Source organism: Danio rerio, chromosome 10 (assembly GCF_049306965.1).
Source record: "Danio rerio strain Tuebingen ecotype United States chromosome 10, GRCz12tu, whole genome shotgun sequence".
Lineage (NCBI taxonomy): Eukaryota > Metazoa > Chordata > Actinopteri > Cypriniformes > Danionidae > Danio > Danio rerio.
In genome coordinates, this window is record NC_133185.1 from 43,010,415 (window position 1) to 43,028,570 (window position 18,156).

Consider the following 18,156-nt stretch of genomic DNA (forward strand, 5'->3'; position numbering starts at 1 on the left):
CACAGTGCTAACCACTGAGCTGTCGTGTTGCCCCTGAATCTAATCAAATTATTATTATCATTATTATTATTATTATTATTATGGCCGTGTGTGATATAACAGAATAACTGGAGAAATAATTCAACAATTGCAATTGAAATCACAGATTGCGTGTACTGAATTACTGGAATGAAATAGGAGTAAATGCTGCCCTCTAGAGGTACCTGAGAAGAACATACGCCATAAAATGAGAATTCAGGCTAAATGATTTACCAACTTTATTATTAGGGTTATTCTCACGAAACCAGTAAAACAACGTGGCACTTAAGATTTTAAATATAAAACTTAGTATTTTGTTAACAAAAAAAAACATTATAATGAAGACAAAGCTGTTCTCTACGAAGCACAATGTGTAATTTCAACATAATTTATATATTTTTAATCATTTTACAGAATTTTCTACTGAAATTCTCATTACCGAAACGTGTCCATGCATGTTTGAACGTGTGTTATGTTGTAATTTAAACAAATTAGCATAAATTTTTTTTTAATAAAAACAAATGAGTTGTTTTAATAGATTATCTTACATGACAAAACAAATAGTTTACAGAATATTCATGTATAATAACAATTAGAAAAAAATGAAAAATTAGGTGTCCGTGACAGATGATCTCATACTCCACAACCATTTTAAAGTGCTGTTTAAACACACATAAAGAGTTTAAATAAAGTTTAATTTTGTATAAAGAAGCACATGGGCCAGTTGTTTTAAGATGACTGACAGGAAAGGAAAGAAAAATCTTTTATATTTCTCCAGTTTAATGTAAAATTTTCTCCTGTCAAAATGGTTACACGACTTTTTGATTATCATTACCGAAACAGGAAGTTTTCTACAATAACATAATTGTTAGATTTGCAAATTTTTATGAAAACAAACATTTTTAAAGTCTTGATTATATGCACTGAGAATTTCCCTATTATTTGCAAAACATATTGAGGCACCTCATTCTCCGCAACTCTTTTCTCATATACCGCAACCATTTAGGGACAGTTGCTGTAGAGAGAACAGGTGTTTCGGGAACGAGAATTTAAGTAAAATTGCATACTAGATTCAAATAACTCTTTTGATTTTAATGTTAATTTTAAAATGTACTAACTGTTTTTATTTTGCTTTGATTTGTTTCATTTTAAACAGTCAGCAATGAAAAAAATAAAATCTTTAGCAAAAGCTAGGTTGGAAAAAATTGTACAGCAACCCAGAACTACTTGAGGAGTATAGAAGGAAAGAAAGAGAGAGGTTAGATTTGGAGATGGCATAGCAGGTGTAATTACTAAAAGAAACGCTCTACAGTGTTAGGAAATCTAATCATTTAAGTTAATAATTTAGTTTTGATCTGCACACACGCAGTATACAAATGTGCATACACGCACACAAACATACACACACAGAGGGCCCTATTATACACATGGCGAAATGTGGGGAAAGGCGTGAAGCAATTGTTGTTTGCTAGTTTCAGCTTGGTGCAGGAGTCGTTTTGAGGCGTTGCGCTACGCTGTTTAAATAACAAATGCATTTGCGCTCATATGTGCACCCTTAGGCGTTCTGCTCTAAAAAGGAAGGCATTCTGAGGAGCATTGCTGGCGCGGTGCTATTTTGAGAATCTATAATAGATTTTTTAATAGACCAGAGCAAAGTAAATTGTAAAATATTACAAAACATTATTTTCTAGCCTACATAAATATAAAAACCTTACTTTTATGCCTTCTTCATCTTGGGAGGCTTTTTCATTTCATTCATAATAATTTGCTTTGTATAATGTTATCATTAGCAGTATTAATTATTATCTACATATTTATATTTGTTTTATTAAAAACAAGCTTAGATTTGCCCACCTGTCATGTTTTAGATCATATGGGGCACAGCATGTGTATTTGGAGATAACTCAGGTTTTTGACCACACTTCATTATTATTGTTCATTTATTCGTTTGCTGGAAATTAGAACTTAATTTAGAAATACTTTTGAAACAAATCTTTGCGCTTAACAAACAAAATTAATTATTTACAGGCTAATTGACGTCTGTGCATAAAAGGTTTCCCTATTAGATCATGCATTACGACGCAAAGCAGATTTTTCCATCCTTATATTAGCAAAAGTGGATTCTGACACGCCCTGAATGCGTTTGCGCCCTGCGCTTTGCATTTTGCGCATGAATCATCAAAATAGAGCCCCGAGTGAGAAAGAAATAATAACCAAATATGTCAAATATGAACATTTATAAAATATTTTGTTTGCAAAAATACTAAATCACCATGATTCTGAAAAAAGATGCTAAGTGGGAAAAACAAACACACTGCATCATACAAAATGTTAAGCCTTTTGTGTAGTCTCTTTATAGCCGTATGTAGTTTTTACGGTAATCAAAAAAACAAAATTTTACACTTTAAATCCCTTTGTCAAACAACAAATATCGAAACCTTGTCAGAAAGAAGTATTTTAGCTTCTTTAGAAAGGAATTCCCAAGCAGCATTGTAGAGATAGTAATACTGGAACCTAGTGTTTGCACCGTGTCATTGCATGACCAGAGGGTGCTAATCTTCTTTTTGAATTTGTTTTCAAATGGCAGTCTTTACTTTACTTAGAAATACCAATTGTATCTGTCTGTGGACTGCAAGACGGGCGTAACATGAAGGTGCGTGACTTGTAGTAAGTTAGAGAGGCGCAATTTGCAGTAATGGAGATCCCATTGAACCATGTGAGATGTCACAACCAGATTTTGTTGGCAAGGTGGTGGAAATACTTACAAGAGATTATTTTCACCAAATGTTTTCATGAGTTTTCTCCAAATTTATCCACACCCAATTAATTTGATATTTTATTATATTCATTCATTTAGCAACTCAGTTACAACTTTGAGCAAAACAAGTATGAAGTATACGGTTGGGTTTAGGGTTGTGGTAGGTATAGGCGTTAATCACTGTGATGGTTAGGTTTAGGTGTGGAGTAGGTGTAGATGTTAATAACTGATGGGTACATCGCCATCATGCCGACAACATAGAGTGACATGTGGGTCTCCATGACAACATAGAGTGACATGTGGGTCTCCATGACTTTAAATTCTGCCTCTACTACAAGTTATGCCCCCTTCATGTTATGCCCCTGTCTTGCAGTCCGCAGACAGACCCTACTCGGAAATACAGCACTAATTTAAACTTAATTAAAAATAAAAATTACAAAAATTACATTGTTTTCAATAGGGGAAATGTATGTTAATTACTGCATAAATATACATTTTTACCACAATGCCCCCAAACAAAATTCAAAATAATAAAAATACTACAGTGTTTCCTCTAGGATTTTTTCCAGCTGTGGCGGCAGGTCTTTTACACAAATCTATCAACAACCTGTGGCGTTATTTCAATGACATATGTCGTAAGCGCAGTATTAGAAGTCAAGATCGCATTTATGTAAAAGCCTACAGCATGGGGATCTCTTTGCTTGCATGCCGATTTCCTCTGCTCGTGCACATCCCCTTCTTCTTGCACATCCCCTCAAATATAAGCCGCTTCAAGAGCATGCAGATTTTCTTGTGCGCTCTCAAATAAACGCTGCTGAAGTGCGATTTAGTGCGTTTATGTCTCTAGCATTTATTCGATTTTTTAGGAATATTTATGAATGTCTCTAATAGACCTACATAGCGATATTAATGTGTCCTGAAGTAAAGTGAAACAGCTATACGTCGTGTTTGCTGGCCTCACGCATCATGCACCTGTCAGTCAGACAGTCAGCACATAACCTTAAGGGTAAACTAATGATGCACAGCACTACTACGGTTACAAAAATATAATTCACTTACCTTTTAGTACGTTTTGGTACGAGTATCACCTGCTATTAAAACAATAAAATGTTTTGAATGAGAAGCTGTAATTTAGCTGTGGCGGGATGAATTTTGGCATGGCGTCCCGCCATGGAAGAATGAATGTAGCGGAAACCATGTATTATATAAAAAAGATTGCTACATCATTTTAGCTAAATATAATAAGCTAAAAAAAAAAAAAAACTGTCGGTACTTTAGTTGTTCATCCCTTTTTAACACAAATTTGATTCCCAAACAAGAGACACCAGAGGGTTAAAGCTGTACTAGAGATAGGGGTGTCAAAATTAATTGTTTTTTTGGTGCATTGCGATGCAGACGCGGACAATTCGGTATCGGTTCAGTAATAATCATAACCGGTTATTATGTACTGACGTCATTTATCTCCTATGCTCTCTGTCGCGAGGGAGGTGAGCGCGAGTATTTACAACACTCAGCCAACTCAGGGCCGGTCCGTGGCATAGGCACCATGGGCAAATGCTAAGAGCTCTGTATATCCAGGAGGGCGCCTGAAATGAGCGCGCTTCAGTTGGTTTTGTTTTCGATATTCTTGACACACATTTAGTTACAGACGGCAATAACTCAAAAACCTCTTACCCTAAAAAGATCTTAAGTCTGTTTCCTACAAAAAGACAAAGCTGGTTATGTTTCACAGCTGTCTTTCTTTTTTTTTCGCTCCACACTACGAGCACTGCTCCGTTTAAACCCTCGCAATATGTATTTAGCCGGGATAGCTCGTGTTGAGAGGAGCTCTCAGCAAGGGACCGTCGGAAAAGTGCTTATTTTTTTCGTTTTTTTTTTTCCGTTTTTCTGCTCCGCTCTTCGCGAGCTCTCCCTGTTGCGAGGGCTTAAGTGTCTGTGTGCGTGTGTGTGTGCGCGTGTTTGTTTCTTTGGTGCTGTCTATGTTTGTGTTTGAATGAGAGACAGTGTGGTGCTGTGTCTCTGTGTGTTTATACAGACAGCTTGTTATTGACCTTATTCTAAAATGCTGAAGTGCGCCTGTTTTCGCGATTGTCTTGGAACTTCCGTTTCAGTCGCCTATGGGAGAAATGACAAGGAATAATAAACAGCCAAAAACGGTCAAACTACTTGCTCTACAAACAAATGTTTGCATGACTATACAGACCAAGTAGTATAATATAACAAGGACATATCAGTTTACAACATCAAACAGCGAAACGAGCAGTTTTTAATGTCTAAAAATGAATGGAAGTGAATGAGACCGGAAGTCTCGTGCCAAAAAGATTTAAATGGCAGCGCCCGCTCGTCTGCGGAGAATAAGGTCAATAGCCTCTCCTCTAAAATATAACACTGCGTATGGAAAGCATCGTCAATGCACCGTGATGCACCGAAATATCGAATTGAACCGAATCGAAGGCATGATAATCGTAACCGAACCGAACCGTGAGACCAGTATAGGTTCACACCTCTAACTAGAGACCACACTATCTAGAGAGAATGATCATTTATTTCAGCTTATCCAAGCAATTGGACATTTTTCTTTGAAATTAAAGTTATGTTTTAAAGCACTAATATTCTACATTAAATGTTTAACAAAATCTAATAATATACTTAAAATCAATGTTGAAATGATTAACCTAAATTCTGCAACCTATTTATCATTACCGCAACCAATGTTCCTTAAGTGATATTTTATTAATATTTTTTAATCGTTTGCTTTTCAATGCATGTGCAAAATCTACAAATTATGTGCTTTCAGGTTAGCCACATTATTTTGAAAACACATCAGGTTATATCAAAATACATTAAAAAAAATGTTGTAAAAAATTTAAAGTGTTTCGGTAATGAGAAAAAACAATAAAAATAAAAAACCCTGTTAATTTAAAAATAAATGTTATTGCAGAATCTCAAGAAACTCCACATCACTGTTAATAATCCCTTTTTAAAAATTGTCTAAATGAATTTGCTTTTTTGTAAGAATTAATTTAGCAGACTGTTGCGGTAATGAGATTTTTTATTAATTGTTTTGGAAATTAGGCTGAAAAGGTACTAAATGATGTGTATATATTTTTAAATTAATGTTGACAAATGCTTCAGACTTTGTTTCAATTATCTGCAAAACCAAAATTTAATTTAAACATTTTTTAAAAATTCATGTTTGAAAATTTTTAAACTACGTTTTCGTGAGAATCACCCATTAAACACTGAACACTTATGTTGTTCACAACAACAAGCTAAATATGAACTCGCAATGTAAATGAATGTAGACCAGAGCTGTCAATAAAATGACAAAAATGAATGCAGATTCACATTAAATGTGGCTTAAATTGAAGATGTTTACTGAAAAAAACTATTATTGGTATTTATGTTATAGATTTATGATGCTTTTTTGAATTTGAAAAAAATCCTTAATTTATTTCAACTCGTTTAATTACACAAGTTTATTGATCGACAAATCAAGGATTATGTGGTGCTGAAAACAAGAATAACGATAATATTAATATGTTATTATTTAATATCAATTATGATTATTACAATATTACTCAAATAGTTTAAGTATTGCCGACCCTAACTTCTGAAGGATTTTATATCTAAAATTGGATTTGGGTTTCACAAAACCTTTATTTCAAGTCCTTTGTCATCAAATATATCAAATTTTAACTAATTATTTTTTTAAACTCACAAATAAACCAGCTTTTGTTTCTTATAAAGGAATTTATTATTTATTATGAAGAGATTCTTGATTTATGCAGCTGACATTTGTTTTTATGTCCTGTTCATGTGTCCTCAGTCATTTCTTTTAAAGGAAAACATTTTAGAGAAGTGTCCTGTTACCATAGTTGCAGTATATCGATCACATCATCACATCATTTAGAATGCGTTCTGAACTGTATGCAAAGCCCCGCATCATCGAGTAAAGCTCAGTGCGTTTGTGGTTTTGTGGTTGTGTGGAAGTGTTTTTGCTGTTTGTTATTGACAGTAATTCGCTGTTTAGCAATCCACGGTGCAAGACCGAGATTGTCTCTGCAAACATCACTGAGAAAGTTTCACACACCCTAGCACAGAGTTTCAAACTGGAAAAAGAACAACCAAGAATGGAGGAAAAGAGGAAAAGGAGATTTTTCAAGATACCCTCTTTCCTCAAAGCTGGCAAAAACACAGCACAGCTTGAACAAATGCCTGAAAATGGCCATGGTGAGTCATATTCACACTGTAATTTGATTATTCAGGGGTTTTCCTGATTTCAGATTATTTAAGCCCCCTTCTGTCCAGTTTTTGGGCTGTCTAGGCTCTTGTTAGACCCATAATTGACAGACCTTAAAGGATTAATTTACCAAAAAATGTATATTTGTTATTAATTACTCCCCCTCATGTACAGTAGTTCCAATCCTCTAAGACCTTTGCTAATCTTCTGGACACAAATTAAGATATTTTAATTTATATATAATAAGGGATGTTATAAAAACTGTAAATGTTAATTTCCTGTCAAATGACTGTGGAAAAGTGAGTCAACTACAATCATTTCTCTTTTAACAGACGAGGAGGTGAAAGAGAGGAAGAGAAAAAAGAGCCGGCTGGCATCATTCCTCAGATCTTGCAGGAAACACCTGACAATCTCCTGCCTCACCCCTAATAAAGAAATCGAGCTGGAGAATGAAGAGGAGGAGGAAGAGCAAATACATCTCCCAATCTCTCCACCCAAAGGCGCTGATGGTAAATGAACATGTTTACATCAACATATCAGTCTATACTGCTATTAATAAATTGTAAACTTTAACATCTTGTTGAAAATCACTTTGTAAAATGTGTAACCACTTCATTTCTCCTTTAACAGATGACTTTCTGTGCAACTCAACGATTGAGCATCATCAAATCATAGTGACTCCCATGATACACAGAGAGCCTTGTGTGGAAGATGAGATAAATGTCAGCCAAGGAGAAATATTAATGAAGAAAACTACTTCATCCTGTGGAGAACAAGAGGAGGAGGAGGGCAAGATTAAAGAGGAGATGAAGGAGAAGAAGAGGAGAAGGAGAAGGAAGAAAGAGCAGGAGAAAACGGAGGAGACAATGATGGACAAGAAGGAGGAGGGCAAGATTGAGGAGGAGGATGGAAGGAAAGGGAGAATAATAAAAGAGGAGAAGATGGAGGAGATGATGATGGAGAAGGAGGAGGAGGAGGGCAACATTAAGAAGGAGGGGAAGAAGAAGGAAAGGAAAAGGAGAAAGATTAGGAAGAAAGAGGAAAAGAAGGAGAGAAGGAGCAGGAGGAAAGAGGAGATGAAGAAAAATGAGGAGGAGGACATGGAGATGATGGACATGAAAGAGGAGATAAAGGAGGAGGAGGAGGAGGAGGAGGAGGAGGAGAAGGTGAAGAAGAGAAATCGAAAGCAGAAAATAAGCAGCAGAATTAGCAGAAGAATGATGAGGAGGAGAAATAAAAGGAGGAGGATGAGGGGATGATGGAAGAGGGAGAAAAACAATAAAGAAATGCATTAAAAATGTGTCCCTGTCTGTTTTGTTTATCTGTTTAAAAATGAACTCTTGTGTGTCTGGTGTTGTAGAAAATAAATCATTCATTCATTTTCTTTTTCGGCTTAGTCCCTTTATTGATCCGGGGTCGCCACAGCGGAATGAACCGCCAAATTATCCAGCATGTTTTTACACAGCGGATGTTCTTCCAGCTGCAACCCATCTTTGGGAAACATCCATACACACTCATTCACACTCATACACTAAGGACAATTTAGCCTACCCGATTCACCTGTGCCGCATGTCTTTGGACTGTGGGGGAAACTTGAGCACCCGGAGGAAACCCACGTGAACGCAGGGAGGACATGCAAACTCCACACAGAAATGCCAACTGACCCAGCTGAGGCACGAACCAGTGACCTTCTTGCTGCGAGACGACAGCACTACCTACTGCGCCACTGCGTCGCCATTTTCACAGTATGACTGATCATATTTCTTCTTCTGGAGAAAGTCTTATTTGTTTTATTTCGGCTGGAATAAAAGCAGTTTTTAATTTTTTTTTAAACAATTTTAAGGACCAAATTATTAGCCCCTTTAAGCTTTATTGTTTAGATAATCTACACAACAAACCATCGATATACAATAGCTTGCCTCATTACCTAATCTGCCTAGTTAACCTAATTAACCTAGTGAAGCCTTTAAATGTCACTTTAAGCTGTATAGAAGTGTCTTAAAAATATCAAGTCAAATATTATTTACTGTCATCATGGCAAAGATAAAATAAATCAGTTATTAGAGATGAGTTATTAAAACTATTATGCTTAGAAATGTGTTGAAAAAAAATTTCTCCGTTAAACAGTAATTGAGGAAAAAACTAAACAGGGGGGCGAATAATTCTGACTTCAACTGTCTGAACACATTTTTACCTCAAGATTTTGCAACAACCGTCTCAGTTTTTCACCACTAGATGGCGGCGCTACTATTATAAAAAGATTATTGAAGGGGCAACAAAAAAGCTCATTTACACATTTGATCTATTTGTTTGTTTGTTGCTTTATTTACGTCTGGGTTTGTTTACACTTTAAGTAGTTCTAGTTCCGTCTCTGAGTCTAGAATAGGCTGTAGTTTTCCTCTGTAAGTATTGTGTGAACAATCTGAAAATTGTTTTCTCTGTAACGATTACTGACTGCAAACCACATGCTGAACACAAAACACTATCTGTCTAGTATGGTTTGTTTAATTTGACTCATTTGGTAATTCCATTAGAGAACTAATAAAAACAGCACAACATCAGAATGCCTCAGATTAAGCAGCAACTTTCAATTGAAACTTTCACCACAAACAATATTTCATTCTGCCTCATTTAATAATACCCACAAATGATGTTCCAGGCCGAGTTATCAAAAATCAAGCCCACAATTATTTAACATTAACATAAAACTAGGCCTAATTGAAATGTCACTTTACAGTAGCCTATAATAATTATTTATCTTGATCATTTTACTCAAAGAACTACAACAAAACACGATTACTTAACCATTGCATGACATTTAAATGAAAGTGTAACAGAGTTATTTTGGTAATATTATTTTCACTCAAAATCCTTTTTTTCTATTGAGTATAACTTTAATTTACTTCATTTGATATTATTATATATATTATTTTATCGTTTTGAGTTCATGCTTGTATGTGACTTTCAGGACCTGTTCAAGTGTACTGTCACTTTAAGAGTGTATACTCGTTCGTGTGCGCGCTCATCGCTCTCTCAGTTCACTTCCTTCTGAGCTGAGAGAAGGTTGTCTCGTGGTCAATGGAGACATTAAACGGTAATATTATTGACGGTTGATGGTATATTTTAAATCTAAAATGTTTGTTGCTTCGCTAAACATACTCTATGATGTGGAAATATGAAACTGTGGTTCTAAATGGTTGTGATTGAGATCGTTTGCATTTGTGAGTGAGATTAGCACATATTAGCATGCTGTAATTACTCCTCGTGTGTCAACAGGTTGTTTAATGAAGATCATAATCACAGAATGCATGTTTTCAACACATTTTCCATTTGTGCAGGTATGTTTTTGTATTGTTGGTAGTTTTTGTGATTTCATGTCATTAATATTAATTTAGTCTTATGTTAAGCAGATTAGTTTAATACATGTTCTTTCAAGAAATCGCTATCGCAGTTCACTTCCTTCTGAGCTGAGAGAAGGTTGTCTCGTGGTCAATGGAGACATTAAACGGTTGTTTAATGAAGATCATAATCACAGAATGCATGTTTTCAACACATTTTCCATTTGTGCAGAAAATAAAGACAGTGCCAAGCGGTAAGAGGTTTGGAGTCCTTTATTGAAAAACAACAACACAACGCAGGACGGATTCCACTCGTGTGGGACCCGTTACAATGGTGCCGTGACCTTTTAAGGATCCATCTGAAGACCGACGTCTGCTCGCTCGCCGTGGAAGCTGCATGGACTGGTTTTAGGTACTTTTCAAAGACAAAAGGACTATTTTATATAAAGTGAGGTGGACTATATACATTTTTTTTTTCTCTCACAGAAGACATTTTCGAACTGAATTCAGACTCTTGAAATATACATTTGCTGACTGGTTACTGTTATTGATTGCCATTGTTCAGTACAATATTTAAGTTCATTTATTGATTTAAATTTGAAGATAATTAATTGGTACAATACAGCAATATGGCAGAAGGCGTTAATAGCTTTGCTGAAGAGATGAAGGACAATGAGGTGTTTGACCAAAGTATCCAGTTTGGTAGGGGAAGGGGTTTTTTCAGAATACCTTCTGAACCTAGGATGCCAGGGCCTACTAGCAGAGCATTTGATACACCTGTTCTGACTTCTACAAGATATGTTGATCGTGCCATGCCATCTCCAATTAACCAAAATTCAGATTTGAGTTCACTCATCAGTGAAATAGCTGAAAAAGTAGGACAGTCTATTACTGCTCAGCTACGTTCTGATAACAGTACAAACCGTAGTAATTCTGAACAGCCAGCTGAGATGACACTGTCTAATGTCAAACTAGTGATGCAGTCAGATGTAAAAGAGCCACCAATATTTAGGGGCGATGGTTCAGATAAATTAACTGTACAAGAGTGGGAAAATATTATGTCCCTGTATCTGAGAAAACGTGCTATTCCGACTGATGAGCAGTCACAAGAAATATTGGATAGGCTAATGGGGAAAGCAGGTGATGTAGTGAAAATTAAATTGCGTAATAACACATCTGCTGACTGCACCAGTAAACCTCGCTTGATCTTTGACATTTTAAAACAGCATTTCAGCACCATCTCCTATTCTAGTATGCCCCTAGCCGATTTTTACAATACTTTACCGATGCCATCTGAAGATGCAATGGAGTATTGGATCAGGCTGAACAAGACAATGGATGTTGCCAAGGAATGCCTGGAGAGACAAGGTCGGCGCGTTTGTGATCCAAGTCATGAAATCAGCATGATGTTTATCAAGCATTGCCCAGATAAGTCTCTTTCTAATGTCTTCAAATTCAAATCAGCAGAGAAATGGTCAGCTGGTGAGATACAGGAGAGACTTGATGAACATATGCAAGAGAGGAAAGCTAGGACCTTCACTAATTTACGCAGTTTGAATATAACTGAACATAGAGCTTGCACTCAGAGTCCTGATGTTGTTGAGACAGTTGCTTCTAACTCTCCTTTGTCCATTCCACCTTCTCCTATGGTGCAGTCTGGCAGTGACAGTGCTTGCATGAAAAGTCTAGTGAGTCTATTGGACCGTCTTGTCACTCAACAGACCCAATTCCAAGTTAGCCCACATCATCAAGCTACAACATTTCAGACTTACCGCAAACCATGCAGGGTTTGTAGATCTTTGGATCATTCAACGGTGTCACATTGTAGACAGGATAACAGATGTCTGAAGTGTTTAACTCCTGGACACTGGAAAAAGGACTGCCCTCAGCGAGCTGATCGTAACCAGCATCAATTGGAAAGTGGGGCTGGCAGACCACCTAACCAGTTAAACTATTGAACCCGCATTATGGAAGGGGTGATGTGGGTATGGATACTAAATACCTTCATGAAGAATGCGATCTTGCCCAGCTCTATGAGAAAAACTGTAATAGTGCTCCTAGAGGGACCAAGATAGTTGTACAATCTAGTCAGAAAGTCGAAGCCTTCAGTAGCCTTTTCTATGTTCCTGTTCGTGTCAATGGCCACGTTATTCTTAACGGAATGATTGATTCCGGTTCTATGGCATGTACAATCAGTAAACATGCTGTGGAGAAAATTAGTTCTGCAGGCATTTTGCCTGAAAAAAAGCATTCAGAAGAAAAGATTGTCTTGATCGGCTGTGGAGGTCAGCAAACCCAGCCTGATGGTTTCTATGATTTGGAGATCCAGTTCTTTGACACTCGGTGTGTTGCACCTTGCTTGGTCGTGCCTGGCCAGCGTGATGATCTTATTCTGGGCTCTAATATCATTAAACACTTAATTCATGAGCTGAAGAACAACAATGATTATTGGGACATTGCTTCTAGACCTGACAATAAGTTTGATGAAGACGTTCAGCAGTTCTTGTCAATGTTTACGGGTGTTGAGCGTTGGAAAGGAGACACTGTTCCTGACAAAATAGGCACTGTCAAACTCACTCAAGCGGTGGTACTTTTACCAAAGCATGAACATTTGGTCTGGGGCCGTTTGCCATCTAATGTGCCCATGTCGCCAGGCAGCACAGTGATCGTTGAGCCGACCAATTCAAAAGCTATGCCTCGAGACATTCTAGTTGGTCGTCTTGTTGTACCACTTTGGGGTGACAGGTGGGTGCCTATGACAGTTATGAATCCGACAAATAAAGTGATCACATTGAAGAGGAACAGCAAAATGGCTGATGTGTTTCCATGTATTGCATCTGAAGATTTTGAGATTTTTCAGGGACTGCACATTACTCTAGTGGAAAACAAGTCAGATGATTCATGTAATTCCTGTGCAGCTGACCACATTGACAAAAATCTGCTGAACCTGGGTCTTGAGGAAATTGACGTCAACTGGAGTCAGATAAGTGATGATTGTAAATCTCAACTTACCCAGTTACTAGCTGATTACCAAGACATCTTCTCCAAGCATCCATTGGACTGTGGTGAAGCCACTGGATATGTGCACCGAATACGACTGACGGATAATCGACCCTTTCGATTGCCTTATAGGCGAGTACCTCCTGCCCACTATGAAAAATTAAGGCAAGTTCTCACTGACATGGAAGAAAAAGGTATCATCAGGAAGTCTTCAAGTGAGTACGCATCACCATTAGTGATGGTGTGGAAAAAGGATGGTGGATTGCGTATTTGCACAGACTTCAGGTGGTTAAATGCCAGAACTATGAAAGACGCACACCCCTTGCCTCACCAGGCTGACTGCCTGGCTGCGCTTGGAGGAAACTGCTTCTTCAGCACTATGGACCTCACGTCAGGGTTTTATAATATTCCAATGAGTGAGGAGGACAAAAAATATACGGCTTTTACTACACCGCTAGGCCTTCATGAATATAATCGAATGCCTCAGGGGCTTTGTAATAGTCCAGCCTCCTTCATGAGAATGATGCTTGGGATCTTCGGAGACTTGAACTTTTCAAAGCTTCTATGTTACCTTGATGATCTCCTTGTTTTTGCACCATCTGAAAGTGAGGCTCTGTCCAGGCTGCGTACAGTGTTTGATAGACTGAGGGAGAACAATCTGAAACTTTCACCTAAAAAATGTCATCTACTTCAAAGTCAAGTAAGATTCCTTGGCCATATCATTGACAGTGGAGGTGTGTCAGTTGATCCAGCAAAAGTGGAGGTCATCACAAGGATGACTGCTCATGATCTGATGGATAATGATGGCTGCACACCGTCTGTCAAAAGGATTAAGTCTTTTCTTGGCATGGTATTTTATTACCAACACTTTATTCCAAACTGCTCATCTATCTCTAAACCTCTTTTCGGCCTTACAGCTGGACAGAAAAGAAGAGGAAAATTGTCTAAGGAAAGGAAGTTTCAAGGCACTTACCGTAAACTTACCCCTGCAGATTGGACTACAGAGTGCCAGGTCGCTTTTGACAAACTTAAGACTGCTTTACTGGAGTGTGTCATGCTTGCACATCCTGACTTCAATGAGCCCTTCATTCTTTCTGTTGATGCTTCATTGGACGGGCTAGGGGCTGTATTGTCCCAAGTGCCAAAAGGTGAACTACAAGCCAGACCCATTGCTTTTGCAAGCAAGACCCTCAGTACATCGCAGCGCAGATATCCTGCTCATAGACTAGAATTTATGGCTCTAAAGTGGAGTGTATGTGAGAAGTTCAGCCATTGGCTGAAAGGCCACAAATTTACCATCTGGACGGATAATAACCCTCTCACATATATTCTGACTAAGCCAAAACTTGATGCTTATGAGTTGAGATGGGTTTCCAAACTGGCGGCATACACTTTTGACCTGAAACATTTGCCCGGAAAAGCTAATGTTGTGGCGGACACCTTGAGTCGCGACCCTTTTGTTGAGCCAATTGGACGGAGACTGTTGAATGAGCCGTATTCTTACTTGATGCAGGAGGCCAGTGGGATAGGCGAAGATTCCGTTCACGATGTTTTCAGGGTCAGTAGCCATATTCAGCCAAATCAGCCCATGGAGTGTCTTTCGCAAAGTGTTGACTACAACGTGGATGAAGTCAAAGCTCTTTGTCAGTCACACTGCAGTTGGACAGACGGAGCAGAGTCAAGAGCCCTTCATTTAGTCCATCATGTTCAGATGATATCGGGTTGTCAGGAGACTTTACCAGTGCTCTCTGCCCAGGAGCTCAAGGACAGTCAACAGGAAGATCTGACTATATCCAAAGTGTTGTCATTCTTGATTAGACAGAGACGTCCATCAAGAAGAGAAAGGCATGGTGCAAGTGCTCAAGTAATAAGACTGTTGAAGCAGTGGAGTAAGTTGGAAGTTAGAGATGATGTGTTATATAGAGTGACGAAAGACCCTTTGACTAAGAGGAAAAGATTACAGTATGTACTGCCTGATAGTCTGAGGAACAAAGCTCTGTCTGGTATCCATGATCTCGCAGGCCACCAAGGGCAGGACCGTACTATTTCACTTGCAAGACAACGCTTTTATTGGCCTGATATGGAAAAGAATATCAGAGAATATGTTCAATGCTGTCGAAGGTGTGTCCTTGCAAAGTCACCAGAACCTGCTGCTCGTGCCCCTTTGGAGAATATCAAGAGCACAGCCCCGATGGAGTTGGTGTGCATAGATTTTTGGTCAGCAGAAAATAGCAAACAATGTTCGGTGGATGTCCTCGTAGTTACTGACCACTTCACCAAGCTTGCTCATGCATTCCCTTGCGCTAATCAAACAGCAAAGCAAGTTGCAAAAAAGCTTTGGGACAATGTGTTTTGTATCTACGGGTTTCCAGAACGCATACACTCTGACCAGGGCACAAATTTTGAGAGTAACCTCATAGCAGAGCTTCTTCGTCTGGCTGGTGTCGCAAAATCTCACACAACAGCTTACCACCCAATGGGCAATGGTGGCACGGAGCGCTTCAACAGAACCTTGGGTAATTTGCTTCGATCGCTCCCTTTAAAAGAGAAATGTCAATGGCCACAACAGATCCAAACTCTCACATTTGCTTACAATGCAACTATTCATGAAACTACAGGTTATGCACCTTTCTTTTTGATGTTTGGCCGCATACCCAGACTTCCGGTTGACATCATGTTCAATCAAGTACTCGATAACCCCGACATTGCTGATTACGACTCTTATGTCAAGTCTTTACTGTGCTGCTTGAAAAATGCTATGGATATCGCTCAAAAGCATTCCTCTGTCGAGCAAAGACATCAGGCAAATCAGTACAACAAGCGTGTTAAAGGAACTCACTTGTCGGTGGGGGATAGAGTATTGGTGGCTAATAAATCAGAAAGAGGCAAAAGGAAGTTGGCCGACAAATGGGAAGACGGAGTGTTTACTGTTGTTGAAGTGAATCCTGACATTCATGTTTATAGGATAAGGGATGCATCAGGCCGCACTAAAGTTGTGCATAGGAATCTTTTACTGGAAGTGAATTTCTTGCCAATTGTTGGAATTGATAAAGAGCAAAGTACCAGTGAAAATAATCAGCCACTGATCATTGTGGAGTCTGATCAGAATGGAGCAGATCAGGACTCAAGCGAAGACTTGTCTGCTGTTTCGTTCACTGAGAGCTCAATTCAATCTTCCTCTGACTATCCTTACCCACTTCCTGTTTGTGAATCAGACCGCAACCCTGAGGTTCATGTGACTTTACCTGTAGATTTAGAAAACTCTCATGATTTGGATGAGGTAGACACAGTGGATGCAGATATCCATCAATCTTCTGGTGCTGCCAATGAGTTGCCTACTAATGAGAAACATGAACAAGATTCAAATGAAATTGCACAATACTTACCTGGCTCTCCTGACTTACTGTGCAGTGATCCATCGTTGAGAGGTGCTGAAAATGCTGATCTTGTCAAGCCTGTTAGAACGAGAGTTGGAAGAATAGTTAAATCTGTAAACCGATTGATTGAATCTATGGTGCAGATGCCAGTTTCAAAAGTTCAAGTTGTTTGAATTGAGAATTCATTTTGAAGTCTTAGTAATTTAATGTACTGACATTGTTTGTGACGAAAGTCAAGTTTAATAGAGCCAAGTGCTGTGTGGTGTATTAGGCATCACATTAACTTAAAGGGAATTTGAGACTTGATCAACCTCTTGTTTTCCTTAACCTTGAAATTGAGGTAACTTTTATGTTGGTTTCGTGAATTAGATTTGCGAGTCACTTGTGCTAGTATCGTGTTCACTGGGAATGTCTTTTTGGTACATTGAAAGATTTTGATGAAAATAAGGAGGGGTGAATGTAACAGAGTTATTTTGGTAATATTATTTTCACTCAAAATCCTTTTTTTCTATTGAGTATAACTTTAATTTACTTCATTTGATATTATTATATATATTATTTTATCGTTTTGAGTTCATGCTTGTATGTGACTTTCAGGACCTGTTCAAGTGTACTGTCACTTTAAGAGTGTATACTCGTTCGTGTGCGCGCTCATCGCTCTCTCAGTTCACTTCCTTCTGAGCTGAGAGAAGGTTGTCTCGTGGTCAATGGAGACATTAAACGGTAATATTATTGACGGTTGATGGTATATTTTAAATCTAAAATGTTTGTTGCTTCGCTAAACATACTCTATGATGTGGAAATATGAAACTGTGGTTCTAAATGGTTGTGATTGAGATCGTTTGCATTTGTGAGTGAGATTAGCACATATTAGCATGCTGTAATTACTCCTCGTGTGTCAACAGGTTGTTTAATGAAGATCATAATCACAGAATGCATGTTTTCAACACATTTTCCATTTGTGCAGGTATGTTTTTGTATTGTTGGTAGTTTTTGTGATTTCATGTCATTAATATTAATTTAGTCTTATGTTAAGCAGATTAGTTTAATACATGTTCTTTCAAGAAATCGCTATCGCAGTTCACTTCCTTCTGAGCTGAGAGAAGGTTGTCTCGTGGTCAATGGAGACATTAAACGGTTGTTTAATGAAGATCATAATCACAGAATGCATGTTTTCAACACATTTTCCATTTGTGCAGAAAATAAAGACAGTGCCAAGCGGTAAGAGGTTTGGAGTCCTTTATTGAAAAACAACAACACAACGCAGGACGGATTCCACTCGTGTGGGACCCGTTACAAAAGCAGATACAGAGAGTATAAGTACAAGAGAGAGTATAAAAGACACAAGAATAAAAACACACTGTTTTTTGTAAGTAGCAAGTAGACATTACTTTAAAAGAGCGCGGACGAAACTAAAGTGGG

At 38.0% G+C, this 18,156-nt stretch overlaps 1 protein-coding gene and 1 long non-coding RNA gene across 6 annotated transcripts in view; one reads left to right on the forward strand and one right to left on the reverse strand.

Annotated features, from left to right (window-relative positions):
- LOC103911773 (uncharacterized) overlaps positions 1–18,156 on the reverse strand; it is a 281,613-nt gene that overhangs the window by 142,917 nt on the left and 120,540 nt on the right. The gene's annotated exons all lie outside the window — the stretch shown is intronic.
- Positions 4,672–8,841, forward strand: LOC137490695 (uncharacterized). The gene is made up of 3 exons (XM_068219290.2): positions 4,672–7,009; positions 7,352–7,528; positions 7,650–8,841. Exons 1-3 carry the CDS (start codon positions 6,910–6,912, stop codon positions 8,276–8,278), a joined length of 906 nt encoding a protein of 301 aa, XP_068075391.1. The 5' UTR covers positions 4,672–6,909; the 3' UTR covers positions 8,279–8,841.